The sequence below is a fragment of the Dromaius novaehollandiae genome, chromosome 25, assembly GCF_036370855.1.
Source record: "Dromaius novaehollandiae isolate bDroNov1 chromosome 25, bDroNov1.hap1, whole genome shotgun sequence".
NCBI lineage: Eukaryota > Metazoa > Chordata > Aves > Casuariiformes > Dromaiidae > Dromaius > Dromaius novaehollandiae.
This window is the reverse complement of record NC_088122.1, coordinates 4,137,668-4,162,648: the sequence shown is the minus strand read 5'-3', so window position 1 is coordinate 4,162,648 and position 24,981 is coordinate 4,137,668. Positions and strand designations below refer to the sequence as shown.

Here is a 24,981-nt window from a genome sequence, read left to right as displayed (position 1 = left end):
AACTCTGCGGAACTGGTAGGAACCAGAGCTGCTTGTTTTCCTACAGAAAGAAAGGAAAGGTTGAAAATAGCATAATCCCAGGAAAAGCAGAACAATCACTGTTGTCAAAGTTAAGTACCTAAAGTAAAAATGAACCAATGTTGGAAGCAGACGAGGAGTCCTAAAAGAAGCGGATGTTTAGAGGTTTTCTGTCTGTTGCTCGTCGAGGGGAAGGGAAACCTGTCTGCAACAGAGCCACATTTGTTCTGCAACCTGCTAATTTGTGAGTGCTGCAAGGGAGAAGCACTTGCAAAGCTTCGTGGTAACGCAGAGCAAAGGTGCAGTAACCTCCACCGTGATGGATCACTTAATGCGTGGGAGGAAAGCGAGCAAGCCTGAAAATGAGGGGGGACACACCAGAATCAGCTCTGTTGTGTTGCTGGCAGGGCTTTTCTGCCCTGAAGGCCTGCAACGTTGTGGTCTGTGGATGGCCACCAGCAATGGAAAGGTCCTTGGGGTTTTGCAGACAGGGCGGTTTCAACAGCTGTGTCCTGTGTGATCATGGCTTGTTCCTTCATGGTCAGCTGTAGTCCACGGAGATCTGGGAGAAAGCAATAGGGGATATTCTGCCCAGCAAGCCAAGCTCTGTGTCCCTCCTGGCCTGACAGTCATGCTGCTTTTTCCTTAGAAATGGTTGAGGCCTTTCCCTGGGAGCTGGGATCTTTTGCATCTGAAGATGTAGATTTGGGCACAGGCTGTTCTGCAAAAGAAAGTGGGTTTGTGTTACCTTTCTCTGCCCGGGCTGGACTCCACAGCCCCCTTGGCTGCCGTCCCGCTTTGCCTGCTCAGGTACAAACCTGTTGTTAGTTATTCACCTTCTTTTTGTTTTTCTGGTTTTTCTTCTCCAGTCTTCATTTCTTAGTTGCTAAAGTGATATGCTTTTTTTTCCTCTGTCATCAACTCAGTGAAAATACTGAGCATGTGGGTGTTTGCGTTTCCCACGGGTGGCATCGAGTGGGTGCTGGGCTCCCCGAGGAGCAACGCTGCATCAGCTCCTGCGGGCCCGGAGGGCAGTGCAGGACCCTCGAGAGCACTCAGTCTGCTTCTGCTGTCTCCTTGCACGGTCTCACAGGTGAATCTGGATGTTTCAGATTCAATTTTGATTTAAATAAGGAGTGGAAGCCTAAAATGCTGGGGTTCTCCAAAAGGAACCAGTGTTGGATTGGGGGCAGCTGGCCTGGGGGCTTGGCCTGGCCACGGACCCTGGAGCCCCCGGTTTCCTGAAGTCCATACCCTAGCTGTCGAGACATGGATGTGTTTCTGTTGAAGCTCAGTCCAAGACCTTTCCAAGACCTGTCAGAGCTTTACTAGACCAAACTTCACTAAACCAAACTCCTTCTGTCTGCTAGCTCATGCTGGGCTTTGCCCCTCTAGGGAAGAGCCCAGGCTGCTCCTGTATTTACTGGTGCCTTCCACCACACGTTCTTCAGTTGTCTCTTCTCTTTCCCTTGTTTGGTGTTAAAAATACACTTGGAGCTTTCTAGTCTTATTTTGATGAAGGTTTATGCGAGTTAAGTGTATCCACCGGGTACATTGCAGAGAGCACGTGAGAGCTTCCTGGGGCAGCAGTCCTGCTTTGCCGGCACAGCGCTGACTAATGCCCTTTCTCCTTTCCTCCCTGCAGTGGCTGAAGGATCCTGGTCCCCGCAATGAGAAGAGGACCCTTTTCTGTGACATGGTGTGTTTCCTGTTCATTACTCCCCTGGCAGCGATCTCAGGCTGGCTGTGTCTTCGGGGAGCCCAGGATCATTTGCAGTTCAACAGCCGGCTGGAGGCCATTGGACTCATAGCACTAACTATAGCACTTTTTACAATCTACGTCCTTTGGACACTGGTGAGTGTGCAAGAGAGAGCGTCGCTCTCCGCTGCCCGGGGCCTTGTCCTGTTAAAAAGGGAAGTCAGAGTACTGGCTCACACCGCTTCGGTGCAGCGAGCTGCTTCTGTGACTCCCCTCCTGAGCAAAGCTCTGGCTCTTTTCCTTGGATGTCCATTTAATTATCTTTAAACGGGAGCTGCTAAAGCTGTTGCTTGAAAACGAGCTGCTGGCTGTGCCTGAGAATGAGAAACCACTTCCTGATCATCTGCTTTCCAGACTGACATGGGAGCTGTGTTCCCCGCGTTGTAACGTATCCAAGCCGCAGACGGGCCCGAGCACGGCTGAGGCTGGGTGGAAAGCCCTGGTGCTGGGGGCAGGCAGCAATCCAGCTGTTTTGCCTGTTCCTATTTTAAAGTAAGAGAAGAAGCACAGACTTGGACTTGGTACCCGGGTGGTTTAGGAAAAAAATCTAGAAAACATTTGACCCATAAGAAACCTGCTCTCATGTCCCCTCACTTTGTGCCGCCCAGTGCAGCTGGGCCGTACCCAGAGGAGCGATAGCAAGGAGGAAGGGGGTGCCAGCCTGTCAACTGCTTGTCTGGGCTCTCTGTGGCCCATAGCTAAACAAATACCTACAAGCATATTTTTTAAAAGGCAGTAGCACACAAGGGGGTGTGCGAGGAGTGCCCCAGCCCGGGCAGAGCTCTGACTCCTCTCTCGTACTGGGCTCTCGGGCTCAGAGCTCTGAGCCAAGGTTGGGCAGCCAGGCTGCCCTGGTCCGCCGCTGCTGTTTTACTGCTGTGTTGCAGGGATTAGAGGAACCAGGGATTAGTGGGAATTGGCACTTGATTCTGTCTGGATGTTTAACCGATCCGTGCTGGGAAAGGGTTTCCCACAGATGTCCTGCTTTGCATCCTTTTGGACATGCTGAGTTAGGCAGCCAGGAGCCTGTAGCTTGGAGCGGGGCCATAGGAGCAGGAAAGCAGAATTTGCTGTGTAGCACATGCAGGAGCTCTCCCAGCCGAGAGCCCAGAGGAGCAGCTGGGCTGGGGAGCAGCTCCCTGCCCTTCTGCTCCCGGAGCCCCTCCGGGCTCCCCCAGCTGAGCTGCTCCTGTTCTCTCCGCAGGCTCCCAGGCTGGGGACTTTCTTCTGTTTCCCATCCAGTTCTTTCATGCTCTGCATGGGTTTGGATTTTCATTTCAGCTCTCCTTCTAAACCCTGCATGTGCTCACGCCCTCTTGGTACCCTTCTCTGGCTGCTTGCTGGGAAGCACCATCCTGGGAAGGGAAGAGACGCAGTGGCCAGGGGAGGAGGAGGGGGGCCCAGAAAAGGTGGCCATGCTGTGGGCAGCCCAGTCGCAGCCCAGTCCCCTGCCACCTCACGCTCTGATCTCAGAGAAACTGAGCTTTCCCTGGGGCTTGGACGTTCCTCGCAGCTCTCCCACGTGGGCTCTGGTGAAGGGTGAGCTGGTGCTGCAGCCTCCCCTTCGGTGGGGCAGGCGCATAGGAAGCAGCCAGTGCACCGAGTGCGTGTGGTCTCTGCTGCCATCAAAACGGGCATCGACTGCATTGCACCGGGGAGCTGTCGGGGTGAACCCCAGCGCTGCATGAACTTGCTCTGACGCACGGTTGCATAAGCTTCATTTCTGTAGAAAGCCGAGCTAAAATTGGAAACGGTAAGAGGAAGCGCTTCCGCCTTCTCGGTCCCGGGACTGGTCTGGAGCCCCGTTATTCAGACTTACTGTAACAGGCAGTTGCAATCCCGCTGTGCAGCGCGGAGGGCTGTTACGCGGGTCCGCGGTGGTGCTGTGGGCAGAACCCCAGCATGAGGTTTGCGGGAGACGCTGAGGTCGGGGCTGCTGCTCCTTCCCGGGGAGCAGCTTTCCTCGAGTTTCGCGTTGTTAGCTCTCCATTCGCACGCGGTCTCTGAACACTACAGCAACGCTACAAGATGCATCTGCTTCTTGTTTATAAGTAAATAACGTTATTTCCACAGTTGTATCTCTATGTTAGGTAAAGATGGGAGAGCACATGTGAATAGGCTAAATTACCCCATGTGTGGCCTGGCTCCATCCCTGGTAGCAGATATGAGTGCTGTCCAACAGGGTTAGCAGTACTGACTTTTTATTTGTCAGGTATACCAGCTAAATGACACTTGATGTTTACTTCTACGAAACAAGAAACTTTGGTTTTGATGAGTGGCTGTGACTGGATTAAGTATTTAATTTTCTTCCTCACAATTTTGAGGAAAAAAAATGCAAGGGAAACGTATGCTCCTTTTATTCCTCAAAAATCTCTAGAAAAGTGTAATTTCAAAGCTGAAGAAGCAGCAGGAGCTGAGAGAAAATCTGTAGTGGCGGTAATGATTGCAACAGGGCAGAGCAAGGAGTCGAGACAGCTGGGGAAGCCAAGCTCGAAGCTCCCTCTTGCAGGGCTGCTCGGAAACTGCAGGGCCAGGCTGTCGCAGGTCCTGTGCAGCCTTGGAATCCCCTCCTGTCTCCCTCTCGTGGGCTGTGTGCGGAAACGGCCATCTCCCGAGCAAGAGCGTTGTCGGAAAAAGTGATGCCGAGAGACCAACCAAAGTCCTGCTGTTGCAGACCGAGGAGAGAAGGTTTCTGCAGAGGGTGCATAAGACCCACCAGGATCTGTGAGGCTGGAGGAGTTTGGTTGGGTTCAGCCACTTCTAGGCTGATCCCACGGAGAACCCCTGGTTTAGTCCAGCCCTGGTGCTTGCTTCAGCCCGTGCCCAGGATGAAGGAGCCAGTTGTGGTTCCTCCCTGCCACGTCTCCGTGGCTTGTTTCCCAAACCCGGCCGAGCAAACCCTGGCCCTCTGTCCTGATGCTGCCCAGGAAGCCCCTGTGGCTGTCTCGGTCCAGTGTCACCAGGATATGGATTTGTCATCAAAGGCTTGGGACATGGTGCACCTCAAACTGTTCAGAGGTTGATGCTGCCTCGTTTGCTTAGGGGTGGTGGTGGAATAACTGGAAAGCATGAATGGAGTGGATGGGGTGGCTGGTGTCTCGCCAGCCCCTCCAGGCTACAGCATTTCTGCCGGGAGTGCGGTAACCAGGCTGATGCGTTGTTGCCCACCAGGTTTCGTTCCGCTACCACTGCCAGCTGTACTCGGAGTGGCGAAGGACCAACCAGAAAGTCCGCTTGATGATCCCGGCCTCGCGGAGCCCTCACCCCGTGCCCCACTCCTTGCTCTCCGCCAAGCTCATGAAGAAGACCGCGGACGAAACCACTGTCTGAGCCGTCCCTCGGCCACTGCCTGCCGCGCCGCGAGGCTGCATCTACGGCCGGAGCAGGGGCAGCCCTCGGGGGCTGGCAACAGAAAAGAGGTTCAGGTCTCCATGCGTGTGCCGGCAGCGCGATAGCTGTGGAGGCACTAGGAAACAATCATCCCACCCAAGGGGACTTTGCAGTTAGCACGTACTTCATGCTACAGCAAACAGACAGATGATCAAAGTCTGTCGTGTGAAATGGCCCAAAAGAGCCAGATGGCGAATGTGCCTGTCTGCAGGGACACTTTCCTATAACTAAATACCATATGTGGAAAATCTCCCCCTCTATATATGTATATCTATATATAATATTATTTTTTAATGGCCATGCATATTGTGTTTCAGTCCTTTTGTGTTGATGTTCTAAGCTTCAGTATAGAAGCTGGCAGCCTGATCTCATTCAGAGGTTAAATCTATGCCTTTTCTCCCAGTGAGCATTTAAAGAACACTTTTCATTGAGCATTCTTGAAAGTCCCCTTCTCCTTTGCACTAAATGGGTTTTGATAATATTGCAGCAGCCTTTCCCATTGCTCTTTGGTCTCTTTTGTGGTGTTTCTGTCCTTTCTAGGAAGTTGTGTGTTTTTAATAATTATTATAATCCCAGAAGGAGTAAAATGACATAATACTGAATGGAGACATTTTGTATTGTAAAATACTGTAATTTTGAGAATTTCAAAAGTTTCGAATGAGAATCTTTTACTGTGCAGATGTGATCTCACAAAACTTTCTTCCCAGATCCCGCTCACCCCCAGGACGCAGATGCACTCGGCTCTTGTATGAACGTCCTCCTAGCAAAGGTAGATGGAGGATCTGTGGGTGGGAAGCGATGGCTTGTGCTAGCTAACCTCACCATTGCCTTTTGCTGTTACAATGCTCGGAAAGGACCTTTTCTGACCCCAAGAGGTGAGAGTTGGAGTCTGTTTGCTGCTGTCCTTTCGCTGTCTTGAGGCTGGACCTCTCGTTCCTCAGTCACACGCGTACCTTACTAGGGCAGGCCGCACTCTGCAGTCGCTCAGCAGGACGCAGGCAGCCTCAGCTGCCTCTGCGTTTCTCTTGTACATTCCTTGGCAAAAGCTAGAGGAGCTGCCATGGTTTAGTTCATCCCTGAGATCGCTGCCTGCCTGTTTTCAGTGTCCACTAGAGAAATGCCCCAAATTCACTAGTTCCTGGAGGGGAACAGGCTCTGGGTCCCTTCTCCTACAGGGCCAGTGCTCCTCTTCCTCCTCCGTCCATCTGCATCCACCCAGCTAAGAAACCCCGCCGTCTTGGAGGGGCTGATCTGCCAGAGCTCTTTAGCACCTGGCGTAGAGTCTCTCCCTTTTCCTGACTTTAGCTTTTGTCCCTGCCTCTCCACCGCTTCCCCGCCATGCCAGGCGATGCCCGCGCTCGGTGCCGTGCTTGGCAGGAGCCTCGGCTCGGACTCCCGCACCGGTGAGTGTCGACAGCAGGGAGAAGGCGGGCTCCAGCGGTGCCCCTGTCCTCGTGGTGGGCGATGGCTGTGCACCGCGTTCCTCCGCTCCCTTTGCTGAACGCGGGTGGATCAGTCTGGTGGCCTGTTAGATTGGGACCTGTAGTTTCTTGAATTCGAAGCACCACGTGCCATTCCTGCTCCTCTCTAGCTGCAAACCTGGATGCTTTTCCTTAGATGTTCCCTATTCCCTGATTTTTGTTTTCTGCCTGACCCTACACTGGAAGCCCCTTGTGGGCATGAGCAGCAGCGGCCAGGGTCCTGCTTCCCCAGCAGGACTGCCCCAACCCCGGGGCCTGTGTCCACTTTCCTCCTTTATCTTACGTCCCAGGCTCATTTGCGTGACTCGGTGATATCCCAGCACGTTTTGCAGCAGCCTCTGTCTTGGGCTGGCAAGTGCTGGTCCAGTTTGCTCTCCGCTCTGAGCACAAGGGTCAGGTCACATGTTTGATCACAGGGACAAACATTTTCTGCCACAGCTGCTCCCCTCTCTCCACCAGGCCCCTGGAAAGGTCTGGTCTCCTCCCTTTCACCATTTACCTGTGGGCACCTTCCTTTCTTTCCTTTCCTTCTTTTTCTGTGTAATTTGGGATGACTTGGCCCCCAGTGCTCCTGGAGGCTTCCAGTAAAGCGAGGCCTCTTCAGATGCAATCGGGGTCTCTGCACAGCAGCAACATCCTACGAGCACTCATTTCAAATCAGCTTTTGCAGCGTAGCTATTCCCGCTCCTAACAGTTCCAGCCGGCTGCTCTCCGGTCTGCAAAGGTTTGCCTGCGTGCTGGGGACACGGGTGGCCCCTCTGCTCCCCGGCTCTGCCGCCTGTGCTGCCGGAGGGGCTCAGCCCTGCTCCCAGGCCCCGCAGCTCCTCCGTGGGTGCTGCCTCCCTCCCCAGACCCCTTCTCTTGGCAGTGAGCGCTGCATTGCCGCTCTGTGCCTGGTGCTTGGTCCCCCCTGGTTCAGCCCTTCCCCAACACCACTCATGACGCCAGGATATTTCCACTGCAACAAAAATGTTGGGGTCTAGTTTAACCTTCCCAGCCCTGGCTGCCTCCTAGGAGCTTGGTCTTCTGACGCATCTAGTTCTGGCAGGTATCTGAGGATGTGCGTTCCCACACTGCCTTCCCCTAGCAATGAGTTAATAGAGCCAGTGTTTCCGCTGGGAAACCTGATGTTGATCCAAATATGCAACTGTGAAAGCCAGAAGTCCCTGGCTGGGGCGGATGGGGCCTGGCCTTGTGCTGCTGCAGGCCTGGCTTTGCTCTCTGCTTCGTTGTCTTTATCATAGTTGCCAATAATCGGAGTTGTTGCATGTGCCCCTGCAACAGCTGATAACGACTCTTTGAGCCTTCTCCTCCTCCCCAGCGGAGATGCTCAGCTCTGGTGGATGTGGGAAATCAGTGTCTCTGACCCGCCGCGTTCCAGTGTCACGAGGAAACGGGCCGTGCAATTATGTAAATAAAAGTGAGACAAGCTGTGGGTTGTTGTGTTGTTACTGGAGAAGAGGGGAGGGCCCGAAGGGCTGGGGCTGTCTCCCTGCTGGGGTGCCCCACTGCTGGGTTCCCTGGGCACGGTGAGCGGCTTTCCTGGTCTTCCCCTGGGAAGGGCTTTAGGCTTGAGTTGAAGGTGGACAAAACCAAGGCTTGCTGTGATTTAAGGGCAGGTTTCTCTTCTCTGCGCACAGGAGCTGCCTTAGTGTGGGCCAAGCAAGGAGGCGAGCGGGATGGTGAGGTCTGAGCCAGGAGGGTCTTTGCAGCCCCTCTGGGGGGAGGACAGGGCGCTGCACCAGACTGGTCTGGCCTGGCCTGGCCTCCCCTGCAGCCTGGGGTCCTGGTGGATGCTCCGCAGGGGATCTTCCCACCGCCGCACTGCTGGCATTGCTCTAGTGAATCGTCTGAGCGGGAGCCACCCTTCTGCCAGCCCGTCCTGCCTGGCGCTTCGCTCCGGGAGTCCACTGGCTGGTGCTGAGCGCTGCAGGACCACGCAATAAGGCCTTGCCACCATCCTGAGGAACTCTGGAGTCTTGGTCCAAGCTCTGCCAGAGTGCTACAGCCGAGGCTGCAGCACATGAGAGCTGCAAACTGGTTTGGGTCAGGAGAGGCTGATCCAGGCTCCTGGGACACAGTGCTCTGCAGCTTGTGCCGAGGGCGATGTGGGGTGCAGAGCCCCAGCAGGGCTTGCTGAGTCCGTTCCTCCAGAGGGGCATGGGGGCAGGACCCCTGCCCCGGGCTGGAGCCGGCACCCTGGGGCAGAGACCTCGTGTCCTGCACGACCCTGCGCCTGGGAGCTGCTGAGCTGGGGATGGTGCTGGTCTCCCCAGCTCGATGGGTCCCGGGTGACCGCTGGTGCTGGGGCTCCCTGGGGAGGAAGCAGGAGCTGTTTTTCCTTCCTGGGCTCTGTTTTTAGCACGGCCCCATCCCAGCTCCATGGTTGTTAGAAACGTTTTGGTCTCCTAAGAGTTTGAGAAGTGCACCTTGCACACGTGGGAATGCCGAGGGCTGGTTTTGCGGCACGGCAGGGCCAAGCTCCTGCCTGGCTGCTGCCCGTGGGACTGGTCCCATTCCCTTGTGCCCCCCTGCTTCCCTTCTCCGGCTCTGGGGCTGGCTGGAGCTCACAGTGACCTAGGTGTCTCCAAAACCAGGAAAAACTGCAAATCGAGGAAATGACTTTGTGGTGCTTTAGCTGCCTGGAGCAGTCCCTGTGGGGTGGGATGAGCACGGGTGCTGCTGGGAGGGAGGGCAGACAGCCCCTCGGCAGCAGTTGGGGTTCCTCAGCCCGGCTGCGTGATCAGAGGGCAGGCCAGCCCCGCAGGGTGGCATCTTGTCATAGAACGGACCCGAATGTACTTCCCAGCTGCAGTACAGTCGGAGGCGGGGTTGTGCTGCAAGGATCGCTTCGCCGTGGCGTTAAATGCCATGAGGGCAGTGGAGAGGGGCTCAGACACGTGCTACCACTTGCACCGCTTGTGCAATCCTCACCTGAGAACCCACCACTGGGCGGGGGGGGGGGGGGGGGGCAGGAAAAGCAGCCCTTTTTCTAGGGGGCCGTGTTAGTTTTCAAACACTTGGCTTGACATTTTGGCTTCAGCAAACAAAACGAGCTAGATTCAACCGCTTTCCCTGAGCAAGAAAACTTTGCAGGGCCTCCAAACCGTGCGACTTGCTGCCTGTGCAGAGGCTGCGAGGGGCTGCTTGGAGGCTCGTGTCGGGAAACTGTCAGATCCTCTGCTGCAGTTTGTTATGTCCGTGACTTCACTGCACCCTTTTCCTCCCCAAACGCGGCTGTCGAACATCCTCCTGCCGTCAGCCCCGGGCGAGCGCAGAAACCTGCTCACGGGGGTGCAGTTAAGCTCAGCATCGCCTGTGAGCAGCCTTCAGCGCTGCCCGTGCAGAGGCTCACGGGCTGCTCTCAAAATGTTTGAATGCTTGTTGCAGGCAAAATAGTCTTGATCGAGGGGATGTCACTTCATTTCATTTATTGACAATTAACATAAATTTTAATTACTGATTTGGCTATCGAGAAATAAAGAAGATATGGACAGTTAAATGAGCATTTAGGGAAACACCCTTCCTCCCCTTTCTCCAGGCTCGGCCTCAGTCCAACACTTCTCCTCGCCGCTTCCTGGGCTCAGCTCCCCTCGTTTCCCCCGTGTCACCCACAGTCCCTCCCAATCCCTTTGGTGTGGTGCCAGGCGGCACAGGAGGTCGGTGTTGGGTCATGGCTTCCTTCTGCTGCTCCTTGCTTCTTGCTGCTCCTCTGCACCATGGATCCTCCAGAGAGCCGTGTCCACATCCTGCTGTGCAACTGCTCAGAGGGACCAGTCTTGGGCCCTGAGCATCCCACAGCATTTGTCTCCCAATCTCTTGCATTGTCCAGCTCCTCCTCCAGCCGGGAGGTTTACCTTCCTCTTTCCCAGGCCCCAATCCTCCTTTTCCCAATCTAAACAATCGATGTGCAGAAGAGCAAGGTATTATCAGCATAAGCACCCGATGAGCCAGGACCTGCCCCGCTGGGCTCCCAGGCACTGGGAGCTGTATGGAGCAGCAGCAAAGACAGGTCCTGTTCCAGGTGGGACTGGGAAGCACCAGTGGCTGTAGGGAATTAACGGAACAAAAACTACAACTGGATCTTGTCCACTAGGTCTCACATTTATGCTGTGTCTCCAGCATGTGGGGTTTCTAGCAACACATGGGATCACATAACATCTTCTTCAGGGGAAGGCCCAAAGGAGTCTCTGTGCTGCTGCATTTTTAAACACTCATGCTTCTCCCTTTCTCACCCCATCCAAAAAATTCTTTCCATTAAAAAAAATTAAAAAAAAAAAACCTGAAAGCATTTGAGAGGGAATTATGTTTTATTTTTCTAAACTTGTACTTGTGGAATAGATAGTTCACCCAAGAGATCTGATGGAGATGTACAATGAGATTAATGTTGTTTTCATGCCTGCTAACACAACATCCATTCTGCAGCCTATTGATCAAAGAGTAATTTCGACTTTCAAGTCTTATTAACGTTTTGTAAGTCTATAGCTGCCATAGATAGTGATTCCTCTGATGCATCTGGGCAAAGTAAATTGAAACCTTCTGGAAAGGATTCACCATTCTAGATGCCATTAAGAATATTCGTGCCTCATGGGAGGAGGCCAAAATATCAACTTCAATAGGAATTTGGAAGAAGTTGATTCCAACCCTCATGGATGACTTCGAGGGGTTCAAGACTTCAGCGGACAAAGTAACTGCAGATGTGGTGGAAACAACAAGAGAACGAGTTCGAAGGGGAGCCCGAAGATGTGACTGAATTGCTGCAATCTCATGATAAAACTTTAACTTATGGATGAGCAAAGAAAGTGGTTTCTTGAGATGGAATCTACTCCTGGTGAAGATGCTGTGAACACTGTTGAAATGACAACAAAGGATTTAGAATATTGCATAAACTTAGTTGATAAAGCAGCAGCAGGGTTTGAGAGGATTGACTTCCAATTTTGAAAGAAGTTCTATTGCAGGTAAAATGCTATCAAACAGCATCACATGCCACAGAAAAATCGCTCGTGAAAGGAAGAGTCAATCGATGCAGCAAACTTCATTGTTGTCTTAGTTTAAGAAATTGCCACAGCCACCCCAGTCTTCAGCAACCACCACCCTGATCAGTCAGCAGCCATCAACATTGAGGCAAGACTCTCCATCAGCAAAAAGACTGCAACTCGCTGAAGGCTCAGATGATTGATAGTTAGCATTTTTTAGCAATAAAGTATTTTTGATTAAGGTATGTACATTGTTCTTTTAGACAAAATACTATTGCACACAACAGACTACAGTATGGTGTAAACATAACCTTTATATGCACTGGGAAACTAAAAAAAAAAATTGTGTTTCTCGCTTTGTTCCGATGCTCACTTCATTGTGGTGGTCTGGAACCGCACCAGCCGTATCTCCGAGGTATGCCTGCACTTCCGAGGCAGGCAGGAAATCAGAGCTTGGGCACAGCACGCGTGGCGGCCGAGGGGGGAGTGGTGCAAGGGAGTACTGCTCCAGCTGCAACAGCTGACCGGCAAGGCGCACAGATGGGCACACAGACTGTCACTCAGAAATAGTCCTTGAACTTTCCCTGTGACAGGACTGTGGATGATGTTCTCTGCATCTATGGCAGCCCCATCTTTTTGCCTTGTTTTTCCTAATGCCTTCTTGATTTGGCTGAAGTTTGGTATGATGTTTTATACACGGGTCTGTGGCAGGTAGGAGTGGTTCTCTGCAACAATAAAATATGATTCCAAAAAGAATATTCACTGGCATGAACTATGCGGCCAATTAAAGAAATCTTACAGCAGAAGTCTCAAAGGACTGCCAAGAACAACTAGCTTGGCACCCCAGAAAACTATGAAGACTTCATTGCTATTAGGGGGCATCTAATAAATAACTGGGGGATGTGGGAAAACAGCAACTCACCGTTTTCTGATTCTCCAGTGCAAAGCAAGGATGCCTATCATGGCTAGTATAAAACCAGTGACTGCCACAGACAGTGCTATAATGTAGGTCTTCTGTGTGTTGTTACGATTTCCATCTGTTTTCTTATTGTCCACATCTGGAGGAAATTACACAATTCCATACATTAGATGGGGAGAGTCTGCATTGTTGATGATCTAACAGCCCATTTTACGTTCCCCGTACAATCTGGAAAGTTGTTTCTAAAGGTCTGTCTGATGACTTCTGAAACCAAGGTTACAGAGCTGGCTTTCAAAATTAAATGTATCGAACAGCTCAGAGATTATGTACAGTGACTCGTTCTGAACTCTCACGTCTCAGTTCACTGCAGGTTTTCCTCGTATTCTAAGCAGCTTGACAACAACAACAACAAAACCTGCCCTGGTAATTCTGTAGTCGAGGTCTAGGCAAACAAACTACCACAGCTATTGGAAAATGTTTGCCCTCTTTCAGCTGAACACACACAATACATTTCAGCTGCAGAAAAAACAACTGAAAGGCATAAACCGAGTTTCCAAATAGCTGGAGAAGAGTTGCAGCTTCCTAAGTCAAACAAATACAAAGCCAAAATGATGCCCCTGTTGTATAGGTAAGACTCTCACTAGACGATGATGCATTGCTTAGAGATGGGCAGGAAGACTTGTGCTCACTATTAACCTGAGAAAGGTCATAAAGGGCAGCTTTACAAAAAAAATGAGTAAAACTACTTTGCATTTACCTTCACCAGTTTTATCCACTGGGATTATGTCGGGGACCTTCTCTTCCCATTTTGAAGGAGTTGTCCCTAATCAGAGAAAAGCAAAGTCTTGGCATGTCTCAGTCACAGAGGATGCAGAAGGATAGGAACATTCTCCTCTAGGAAATGGTACCTCTGGGGGATAGAAACAAGCCACCACACTGCACAAAGATTTCATTTCCCTGGCTCTTGGGCTGTATGCTGACATCTTTGGTGAATTAGTAGCAGCACTGAAGGGTAAAACCACTGCTTCCTGCTCCATGCCTCCTTAAGAAAAAGTCTTCAAGACTGGCCTGAGCCAGCAGGAGCTCCTGCTCTGCCCAACGCATCCAGCAGAGAGCAAACACCACCCCTCAGCCAAGGGACCTGGCAAGACACTAACCTGCAGGACCTTTCTCCCCCTGCCCCTTCCACTGGTAGAGAGAGGAAGAGGCTGTTCGCAGGCAAGAGGGGAAGAGATTTCCCTCTTCTTTAAAATACCCAGAGAAACAGAGGGTAGAGCCCTCTTCAGATGGGTGCAGGGGAAGCAGAAAGTGTAGATTGCCCTAGATCTTCTTCCTCCTCCTTTGCAGACAGATGGTTTAGCTCCTTCATAGCTACTTTGTTGACAGTCAGGATCCATTTGCTGCTGGAGCTGACTGCAGGGAACTGGGCATGAGGCCTCGCAGGAGCAGGCACACCTCTGTGCCATACTCCCCCAGGCAAAGACTGTTCAGGGAGACATCAGGTGGCATAAATCTAACCGACAAGCGGCAGCAGACTGACCTGGGCAGAAAGTCCTTCCAGAACGCAAATGATCATTTCTCTTTATGCAGTCAAGTTTAAAAAATAATTTTAAAAGACAAAGTATTAATTGTGCGGAGGATGCTGCTTTTGGTGGTGTCCTTTTAAATGAAAATATCGGACAGTTGGATGAGAAAGCACAAATAGCTCTTGAATCCAATGGAGATAGGAATAAATAACCACCAATGCTGGCAGTAGGCCAGGGACCAGGCTCTGCAGCTGGGCTACATTTCAGCCCTGCTGTGGGAGCAAACTCTGCATTTCAGGGCTGTTAGCACCATCTTCTTTACATCCTCCCACCAGGTATTTATAAACAAGCGTAAGATCCACCCTGAGCCTTCTGTTCTCCAAGCTAAATGTGCCCAGCTCGCTCGGACTCTCCTCAGAGGTCAGACGCTCCAACCCCTTAAGCACCACAGGGGTCCTTAGCCAGTCCCACTCCTGTATGCCCCTGTCTTCCCTGCCCTGGGGTGCCCAGAACTGGACACAAATGCCTGCAAAGTGTGAAATGCAGGGTCACTCCCAGGGAAACTCGGGTCAGTCCCTTCCAGTTTTCTATTACATATATATTTGCATTCCATATTTTACTCTCCTGCTACTCTAAAGTGCTGTAAAAATGCCTATTCTTTCCAAGAAACCATTGCTGGCTACTCACCCAGGGGATCCTGATGACGCTCAGAAATGGGATTCTGCTCTGGACCTTCGTGCGCTTCAGCTGAAGGGACATCTGTAGGCAAACATGCATGAGAACAGTTTCCATTACATATTTCGCTCTCGTGCTAATCTAAGGAAATATAAGAACACTTATTTTTTTCCAGGAAATCAATGCTGGCTACTGACCCAGGGGATCCTGCCGACGCTCAGAAATGGGATCCCTCTCCGAAGAGAGGTACACTCTGCCTGCAGGCACATCTGTAGGCAAACATACAGGAGATGTTTCTGTTACATATTTTGCTCTCCTGATAATGCAAAGTGTTGTAAAAATGCTTATTCTTTGCAAGAAATCAATACTGGCTACTCACCCAGGGGATCTTGCTGACGCTCAGCCATCCAACCCCTTTTTGAGCCTGGGGAAGCTCTGCCTACAAGCAGATTTGTAGCCAAAGACAAATGACAACAGTTTGCCTTACATATTTCACTCTCCTGCTAATGTAAAGAGTTGTAAAAACGCTTATGCTTTCCAGGACATCCATACTGGCTACTTACCCAGGGGATGACGCCGATGAGCAAATATCCGACCCCTTTTCGAAGCTGGGGAAGCTCTGCCTGCAAGCAGATTTGTAGCCAAAGACAAATGAGAACAGTTTGCGTTACATATTCTGCTCTCCTGCTAATGCAAAGTGCTGTAAAAATGCTTATTCTTTCCAGGAAATCAGTGCTGGCTACTCACCCAGGGGATCCTGACGATGCTCAGAAATCGGATCCTGCTCTGGACCTCCACGCCCTTCAGCTGTAGGGACATCTGTAGGCAAACATGCATGAGAACAGTTTCCATTACATATTTTGCTCTCCTGCTAATCTAAGGAGATATAAGAACACTTATTTTTTCCAGGAAATCAATGCTGGCTACTGACCCAGGGGATCCTGCCGACGCTCAGAAATGGGATCCCTCTCCGAAGAGAGGTACACTCTGCCTGCAGGCACATCTGTAGGCAAACATACAGGAGATGTTTCTGTTACATATTTTGCTCTCCTGATAATGCAAAGTGTTGTAAAAATGCTTATTCTTTGCAAGAAATCAATACTGGCTACTCACCCAGGGGATCTTGCTGACGCTCAGCCATCCAACCCCTTTTTGAGCCTGGGGAAGCTCTGCCTACAAGCAGATTTGTAGCCAAAGACAAATGACAACAGTTTGCCTTACATATTTCACTCTCCTGCTAATGTAAAGAGTTGTAAAAACGCTTATGCTTTCCAGGACATCCATACTGGCTACTTACCCAGGGGATGACGCCGATGAGCAAATATCCGACCCCTTTTCGAAGCTGGGGAAGCTCTGCCTGCAAGCAGATTTGTAGCCAAAGACAAATGAGAACAGTTTGCGTTACATATTCTGCTCTCCTGCTAATGCAAAGTGCTGTAAAAATGCTTATTCTTTCCAGGAAATCAGTGCTGGCTACTCACCCAGGGGATCCTGACGATGCTCAGAAATCGGATCCTGCTCTGGACCTCCACGCCCTTCAGCTGTAGGGACATCTGTAGGCAAACGTGCATGAGAACAGTTTCCATTACATATTTTGCTCTCCTGCTAATCTAAGGAGATATAAGAACACTTATTTTTTCCAGGAAATCAATGCTGGCTACTGACCCAGGGGATCCTGCTGGTGCTCAGAAATGGGATCCCTCTCCGAAGAGAGGTACACTCTGCCTGCAGGCACATCTGTAGGCAAACATACAGGAGATGTTTCTGTTACATATTTTGCTCTCCTGCTAATGCAAAGTGCTGTAAAAATGCTTATTCTTTCCAGGAAATCAGTGCTGGCTACTCACCCAGGGGATCCTGACGATGCTCAGAAATCGGATCCTGCTCTGGACCTCCACGCCCTTCAGATGCAGGGACATCTGTAGGCAAACGTGCATGAGAACAGTTTCCATTACATATTTTGCTCTCGTGCTAATCTAAGGAGATATAAGAACACTTATTTTTTTCCAGGAAATCAATGCTGGCTACTGACCCAGGGGATCCTGCCGACGCTCAGAAATGGGATCCCTCTCCGAAGAGAGGTACACTCTGCCTGCAGGCACATCTGTAGGCAAACATACAGGAGATGTTTCTGTTACATATTTTGCTCTCCTCATAATGCAAAGCGTTGTAAAAATGCTTATACTTTGCAAGAAATCAATGCTGGCTACTTACCCAGGGGAGGACGCTGATGCGCAAACATCCAACCCCTTTTTGAGCCTGGGGAAGCTCTGCCTACAAGCAGATTTGTAGCCAATGACAAATGAGAACAGTTTGCGTTACACATCTCATTCTCCTGGTAATTTAAGGAATTGTAAAAAGGAAATCAATACTGACTACTTACCCTGGAGATGCCAGCGACCCTCAAAAATCAGGTCCCTCTCTGAAGATGGATATGCTCTGTCTACAGGCACATCTGGAGGCAATGACAAGTTTCCTTTACATATTTTGCTATTCTCCTCATTCATGAAAAAGGGAAAAGCCTGTTCTTTCCAGGCAATCAATGCTGACCACCTACCGAGGGGATCCTGCTGATACTCAGAAACGGAATCCTGCGCTAAATCTCCAGGCGCTTCCACTGCAGGCCCATCTGTTGGCAAACAGACGTGAGAACAGCTTCCACGGCATATACTACTATCCTGGAAATCTAGGGAACTGTAACAATTCTTACTCTTTCCAGGAAATAAATACCAACTACTTACCCAGGGGGTCTTGCTGACGCTTGAAGACTGGTCCCCTGTCCAGAGAGGGGTCAGCCTTGGCTACACGCCCATCTGTAGTCAGACAAGCGTGAAAACAGCTGACCTGGCGTATTTCGCTATACTATGCATCTCAAGTAATTTACTGAAAGTGTTGCATCATGTGAGTGCTCCACAACGCTCTTCTCTCCCTTCACCTCATGAGCATCTTGCAAACAGCTGATGGGTGCCTCCAGCGGCATCATCTCACTACACAACTAATTCTCAAGGCAAGGCATGCCGGCTCACGTCTCCAAGGTCTCCTGATTGCCACTCCGCTCTTTGGCAGCTCTGACCGTCCGCTCACCTCTAACGAGCGCAGCTGCACAACTCTGCCTGGGATGCGGACATAGGCCGAGGTCCTCAGGGCTGCCGAGGGGGCCTGGGTGTCCTTGGGCCAGATTCAACAGCTCTCCACATCGTGCTTTGCTGCTACATCTAACACTCCCCAAGGACCAGGTGCACACGGGAACTGACCCCTGGGCTGCCTTATGAGGACAGCTCTCCCGTACGGGGAAGAAGCACAAACCAAGCGGGCAACGCTCAGCCCCGGAGGACAACCATCATCACTGACACGTGTCTGGGAGAAGAGCCCGCTGGGCACAGAAAGGCTGGACCCTCGCTGCCTCCAGCTGCTCGCTGGGGATCTTGGGGGGATGTTTCACCAGGTAACGCTGAAAGACCTCTCCGACGGATTCCTTCACGTGCCCATGACGCACGCGATCTCAACACTTAGCACCGGAGCAAAGCTAACCTGGCCTGCGTGTCACTGCCAGCTGGGAACACAAGACTTGGAAAGAAAACCCAGGCCAGGAGGAAGAAACACGCTCTTCTCCACACCACTGCCCGCCTGGCTGCAAGCCTAGACTACACGAGAAACGCGCTCCTCTACAACTTGCGCTAGCGCTGAGCTGCCAGCACCTCGTGGGCTGCCGTCACGAGCTGTGGCCCCTGGGAAACAGGGGGAGGAAATGCTTCGGAAAGGCGGAACGTGTCCCGCGCATGGGGGGAAACAACCCGGCTTTCCCTCATCTCCAGGGTCCGCAAGGTCTTGCTGGCATGTCCCGGGAGAGCGAGCTGGGGCGGGCAGGGGGGAGACGGAGTTTCACGCACAGCCCGGAACACGGCCGGGCTGCCGGCAGAGTCGCGCCGCGAGTCCGTGCCGCCTCCTCTGCCCGCCGCACCGTCCCCCGGGCAAGCCCCCGCAGCGGCTGCAGCCCCTCCGCACCCCCCCGGGCCCCGCCGCCGCCCGCCCCGGTGCCCCCCGCCCTACCTGGGCCCGGCGCTCGCAGCTGGGCGGTCCTGGCGTGCCAGGCCCGCAGGGCCACCGGGCGGCACAGGAGCCGGGGCAGGAGCAGGAGCAGCAGGAAGAAGCTGGGGGCCGCGGCCCCCCGCACTCGCACCATGCTGCCGCTCGCCAGCCACCACCGCGCGTCCTGAGCCCGGCGCCGCCCCACGGGGCCCCTTTGTGAGCCCAGGGGCCCTCTGTCACCTCACGGCTCCTCTGTCACCTCACGGCTCCTCTGTGACCTGCTGCCCCGCCGCCTCCTGCCCTCCTGGCTCCAAACTTGCTCCGTGCCTTTCTTGGAAAGAATGAATTTTTTTATAGTTCCTTAGATTTCCAGGATAGCAATATATGTAATGGAAAGTGTTGCCATTTGTCTCTGCCTCCAAATATGCTTGTAGCTGACGATTAGCTCCTTCCACTTGTGTCAGAAAAGGATCTGTGTTTTCTTCCCTGACCCTAAGAGAGATCTGACCACCAGGCACGATAATTTGTCATATGGTGGGCCCAAGTCCCCAGTTCAGACTCGGATTGGTTTGGATCAGGCCCTTGCTGCATAAAGCCCAATAAATGAATTGATAATTTCTAAGAAGCTTAGAAACAATGGGCAGAAGAGCAAAAGACCAGAGCTCTTTATACCATCCTGGCACAGCATTTCTGTGGTTTGTTTTCCCCTTCCTACAATGGGCGTTTCCAATGGGTACATTCAAAAGTGACCAAAAATGCACCAAGGGGAATGTGTTCATGAAAAGTAGATGCAATTTACTCCTCACCCACTGTGTCTGTTTTTCTTGTCTGCATTAGTCAGCTGGAACGTGTGGTGTGCTTAGTTGTTTTTCCAGAAACGAATCTTTCTTTGGACTAGCTGAACCCTCAAAACGTCGAGTTTTGTTTTGAAAAAGTTATTCAGCATTTTGAGAAGTACTGTCTTCAGAAGATGACATGTTCCTTCTGATGAACCAGACCTTTTAATTCAAATGTCTTGCTTTCTTTCTGAAGAGACGACAGTGAAGGAAGAGGAGAAAGAGGCATTTCAGGAAGGTCCGAGGGACAGTGTACCTGTTGCTGCTGAAGAACAAACTGGAGCACAACGTGCACCAGGTAATTGCTATCAACTGTCAGGTGCCATAATAAATCAAAACAGCTGTCTGTCCATAGCCTTGGTAGCTGTAGTATAACATGTCAGCAGCCAAACTTGAAAAGAGTAGGGAAAAAGAAGTGTTTTCCACTAAATGACAAATGGCTATCTGAAGGTGACGCTCATCTCTGGTATGTGGCACTTGTTGCAGTTAGTGTATTAGAGATGCCCAGGTAAGCTTCTCACAGAATCACAGAACGGTGGAGTTGGCAAGGGACCACTAGAGATCCTCTATGCCACACTCCATACCACTCATTTTTGTGGGTGCTGTGCAATATTTCTCACCCTTCTCTTTCCCCCAGTTCCCTAGGAATGTAGGGACATAGTCATTTATGGAGCAAGGCATTGTGAACTGCATTCAGTGCACATTAAGAACCGCGGTGCTTACGAGCACCTGCCTCCTGTAGTGCCTGCATCTCCTGACCTTGCAGTGAATGCAGAGCGGGCTTAGGCCCCAAGGAAGTGGCAAGCAGGATCCCTGCCTTCACCTGGGGTCAGAAGGGCTGCACTGCTCCCCCGGCTGTGCACGGGCTCTAGAGGGAAACACTCCTGTCCTTCTGCATCCTCTGTGACTGAGACATGCTGAGACTTTTTACTTTTCTCTGATTAGTGACACTGCTGACAAATCTTTCCGAACCACTCTACATAGATGGCCTCATCATAGGTCCGATTTATAAAACCTGTGAAGGTAAGCACAAGATAGTTTTATCTGTTCTTCGTAAAGCTGTCCTTTGTGGCCCCTGTATCTGTTGACTTAGGAAGCTACAGCTCTCCTCCAGCTATTCAGAAACACTGGGTTTATGCCTTTCAGTTGGTTCTTCTGCAGCTGTAAGGTAGTGTGTGTGTTCCTGAGTTTATCAGGGATAATCCTGCAGCAAGCTGAGTGCCTTTGGACCCTGTGATGTTGCAGGCTGTTACGGGAGGCAAGACTTCTCTGGAGGCCACCTTGACCCAAGGAATTACGGGGACCCATTTGCTCTCTCATGTCTTTCGCTTTTCAAGGGTGTTCAGACGGGGGAAGGAAGCAGTAGCACAATCAGAGATGGGGGTCAAAAGAAACAGGAAAGTAGGGAAGAAGAGAGCTGGAAAGAAGAAATGCAGGGGGTTGCCCAGCAAGGGTAGTGCTGTGTTGAAGGTGTGCCTAAATCCCTAGGACAGGAAAGCTGTCTCCCTGTTTCACCATATGTCCACAAACGTATCAGAAGGGCCATACTCAGGCCTACTGTTATCAGGTACCAAGGCTTATGAGGAGAGGTAAAACGAGCTGAGAGTCTTCATGCTGGCGAGGAGAAGGCTCCGGGGGTAGTGGCTGAGGTTTCCAAAATCACTGTGAGGGTGGTGGATGAGGTGAATGCAAAGCTGTCGTTCACCAAATCCCACGGTGTGGGAAAAATCAAGAGCAAAGTGCAGCAAGTCTTCCCGAAGCATAGAAATTGCAGCGCTCCCTGTCACTGGCTATTAGAGGCCCAGTCCCTCAGGGTGTACTAGCAAAGCCTTCAGTAGTTGAGAAGGGACTGAGGTATTCTTGAAGATGACAATGGCTTGCTCCTGTTTGACCCCTTGTGTAAGTACTTGCGTAGGCAGAAAGGACAAGAGGGAGTTTGGCTGCCTCTCGCCAAGTCCCATGCATAAAACAGTTAAGATTGCCATTGGCATAAGAGCAGCGCCAGAGAATATAGAAAAGAGAGGCTCCAAAGAGCCTAACGTGCAAGGACTTGGGAGTTCCATTTGCTGCTTCTGAAACCAAGAAGATGGCACAGTCCCAGGGGTTTCACTCCTTTCGAGATAGGGACAAAGTGACAAGTTTACGGGGAACGTAGAATGCACTGTTAGATCATCAGTAATGCAGACTCTCCCCATCTAATGTATGGAATTGTGTAATTTCCTCCAGGTGTGGATGATGAGAAGGATAGTGCATGTCATAAGAACACACAGAAGACCTACATCATAGCACTGTCTGTGGCAGTCACTGGTTTTATACTAGCCATGATAGGCATCCTTGCTTTGCACTGGAGAATCAGAAAACGGTGAGTTGCTGTTTTCCCACATCCCCCAGTCATTTATTAGATGCCCGCTAATAGCAATGAAGTCTTTATAGTTTTCTGGGGTGCCAAGCTAGTTGTTCTTGGCAGTCCTTTGAGATTTCTGCTGTAAGATTTCTTTAATTGGCCATGTAGTTCATGCCAGTGAATAATCTTTTTGGAATCACTTTATCGTTGCAGAGAACCGGTATTACCTTCTACAGACTCATCTATAAAAGAGAACACCAAAATACAGCCAAATCAAGAAGGCACTAGAAAAAAAAAGGCAAAAAGATGGGGCAGCCATAAATGCAGAGAACATCATCCACAGTCCTGTCACAGGGAAGGCTCAAGAGCTACTTTCGAGTGACAGTCTGTGTGCTCATCTGTGCGTCTTGCCGGCTGGCTGAAAACATTCCTTAAGAAGAGCTAATAAAATGTGTAATCACAGTTTAAGTGTGAATAGAAAGTAATTAAAAGGCAGGTTCGGGGCTCCCCACTTTACAAGGCTGCAGAAGAAACCCTAACGTGTCCGGGGTGGTGAGAACGTCAAGAGGGTGGGGGGCACAGAAAGGGGGGAGGGCATGATCAAGTTGGACTGTGCCTGAGGACTATGGACACCTCTGAGGAGGCCACCCAGGGGCCCCCTGCGCAAACCCTGTCACATGCAAAGAAGAGACCAGTTATGTGAGGGGGATCAAGAGGCCCCCGCAGCTGGTCCCAGCTTAACAAGATGACCATGCAGTATTATTGGGGCAGACTTCAGGCTTTGCACAGTGCACATGTATAGCAGCTGCGTTTCAGTATACAGCTCCATGCCATTGCTTTTGTTAAAAGACATTTTACTATGCTCCTGCGGAGCTGGGAAGGATAAAGTCTCTTTTCGAAGGTGCTAAAAGGAGAACTGCCAATCTGAACAGAACAGAAGCCAAGTGGCAATCTGGCTTGCAAATCTGCATGCTTACTGCTTACACAAGGCAGCAAAAAGGTGCTTTAAAAGAAATAAGGTGCTTCTGGCAGAGGTGGATGCATAATGGCAGGGAGACTTCGATACGCAGCAGTTTTTTTGCAATTGGATAGAAGTCTCCCAAGTCCGGGACATCTAGTGATTGAAGTTGGAGTGGTGGAAAAGAAGGATGGAAGACAGGGGTTTCCATATCACATTACCCGGCAACACCAGCGCTAGAATTTTCCCACAAAACACCAGCTCTAACGTCACCACAGAGCTAGCAAGGCCCCTGGAGCTCTCAGGCAAGTGGGAGGTGGGCCTGGCAGAAATACAGTACTCGCAGAGCTGGAATAACATTAAAGCAGATGCCATCTTTAAAACAGTGTTGCAGCATAAGACATGATGGAAGGTACAAACCATCTTTTCAACTCCCACAACAAAGCTTCAGCTGTCTACTCCCCCAGCAGTAGGCCTGTTTTACAACTGTCATAAGGAAAACAAAGCTTAAAATGGAGGAAAATCCTTAAGCTGTTTCTACAACTGAGGATCTACCACATACTTTGGGGGCTTCTCCAGGGTTTGCTGCTAAGAAATTTCCCTTTGTGGTGGACAACACCAGAGGGTTTAACTCACTCTACCTCTACACAGATCTTGTGGAGCACCAGCTTGTCAGGGACTTTGTGGTTCCATTATTGCGCTGGGTTCTGACCAGCAGTAATAACAGAGAGATTGTCACACTGGTGTAGGATAAGCTGCCACTATGTGCCAGTAAACTGTCAGCACATCGATAGGATCAGCACTGAAATAAATATTGACCAGAAAAAGCACATCTCATTTTGCTTTGCAAAGGTGATTGGGAAACTGCAGCTTCAGCCCTGGAAGTTTCTGATATTTTAAGCAACCATGCTAAATGGTAGTGGTAAAGAATTATGGGGACCTCGCCTTGTACATGAATTATTACAGAGCCAAGGCTGGCTTTTCTTTTCAAGGGTGTTCAGAAGGGGGAAGGAAGCAGTAGCACGATCAGAGATGGGGTCAAAAGAAACAGGAAAGTATAGAAGAGAGCTGGAAAGAAGAAATGCAGGGGGTTGCCCAGCAAGGGTAGTGCTGTGTTGAAGGCATGGAAGCCGTGCCTAAATCCCTAGGACAGGAAAGCTGTCTCGTCCAGGTGTGGATGATGAGAAAGAAGATGGAAATCATAACAACACACAGAAGACCTACATTATAGCACTGTCTGTGGCAGTCACTGGTTTTATACTAGCCATGATAGGCATCCTTGCTTTGCACTGGAGAATCAGAAAACGGTGAGTTGCTGTTTTCCCACATCCCCCAGTTATTTATTAGATGCCCGCTAATAGCAATGAAGTCTTCATAGTTTTCTGGGGTGCCAAGCTAGTTGTTCTTGGCAGTCCTTTGAGACTTCTGCTGTAAGAGTTCTTTAACTGGCCGCGTAGTTCATGCCAGTGAATATTCTTTTTGGAATCATATTTTATTGTTGCAGAGAACCACTCCTACCTGCCACAGACCTGTGTAAAACAGCATAACAAACTTCAGCCAAATCAAGAAGGCATTAGGAAAAAAAAGGCAAAAAGATGGGGCAGCCATATATGCAGAGAACATCATCCACAGTCCTGTCACAGGGAAGGTTCAAGAACTACTTTCAAGTGACTGTCTGCATGCCCATCTCTGCACGGCCTCTGTGTTGGGAGTGCAGGCAGCACGAAGCAGTACCAGGGAAAAGGAGCTCCATCCCCCATCCCTCTTCAGTACAGGAGGGCCAGGCCTGTGTCAGCTCACTATTTTCATCAGCAGGGCGGTTGTGTGTGTGTTAGTGTGGCTGAGAGGCTGTTCCCTGCTTGGTAGCATTAGCAAGACATTGCTCTGCTGGAAAGCCATTTTGAAACTAAGAGAGTCGTGTGAGCCAGTGCTGAATGCAAGGTGCTACTCTGGCAAAGGAGACCATCGGTGTGTGAGCAGAAGAGCTGAACACACATGGCAGCACCTTCAGTGGCAGAACTGGCCTCTAAGGAGTCGTGGCCCAGAGATGAACAGGAGCAGCTGCAGGTC

General features: G+C 50.9%; 2 protein-coding genes across 3 annotated transcripts in view; one reads left to right on the top strand and one right to left on the bottom strand.

The window, feature by feature from the left end:
* MARCHF2 (membrane associated ring-CH-type finger 2) overlaps nt 1–8,083 on the top strand; it is a 37,044-nt gene extending 28,961 nt beyond the window's left edge. For both annotated transcript variants that reach the window (XM_064497591.1, XM_064497592.1), the window contains exons 4-5: nt 1,664–1,873; nt 4,949–8,083. In XM_064497591.1, coding sequence (XP_064353661.1) covers nt 1,664–1,873; nt 4,949–5,107 — 369 coding nt within the window. In that variant the 3' untranslated portion in view covers nt 5,108–8,083. The remainder of the gene's footprint in view (nt 1–1,663; nt 1,874–4,948) is intronic.
* Nucleotides 8,084–10,849: 2,766 nt separating this feature from the next.
* Nucleotides 10,850–18,955, bottom strand: LOC112986277 (uncharacterized). Its single transcript, XM_064497341.1, has 20 exons — nt 18,795–18,955; nt 17,486–17,557; nt 17,302–17,373; nt 17,128–17,199; nt 16,959–17,018; nt 16,777–16,848; nt 16,592–16,663; nt 16,410–16,481; nt 16,226–16,297; nt 16,042–16,101; nt 15,858–15,917; nt 15,676–15,747; nt 15,492–15,563; nt 15,308–15,367; nt 15,124–15,183; nt 14,942–15,013; nt 14,757–14,828; nt 13,301–13,366; nt 12,547–12,682; nt 10,850–12,349 (listed from the first exon to the last, which is right to left on the bottom strand). Exons 1-20 carry the CDS (start codon nt 18,925–18,927, stop codon nt 12,181–12,183), a joined length of 1,596 nt encoding a protein of 531 aa, XP_064353411.1. The 5' UTR covers nt 18,928–18,955; the 3' UTR covers nt 10,850–12,180.
* Between the last annotated feature and the right edge of the window lie 6,026 nt (nt 18,956–24,981).

Coding starts and splice junctions, on each gene's coding strand:
- LOC112986277 (XM_064497341.1), bottom strand. CDS start 18,927: ATGGTGCGAGTGCGGGGGGCCGCGGCCCCCAGCTTCTTCCTGCTGCTC. Junction 12,683..13,300: donor AGTGGATAAAACTGGTGAAG/GTAAATGCAAAG, acceptor AATTTCCTCCAG/ATGTGGACAATAAGAAAACA. Junction 12,350..12,546: donor CACTGGAGAATCAGAAAACG/GTGAGTTGCTGT, acceptor TTATTGTTGCAG/AGAACCACTCCTACCTGCCA.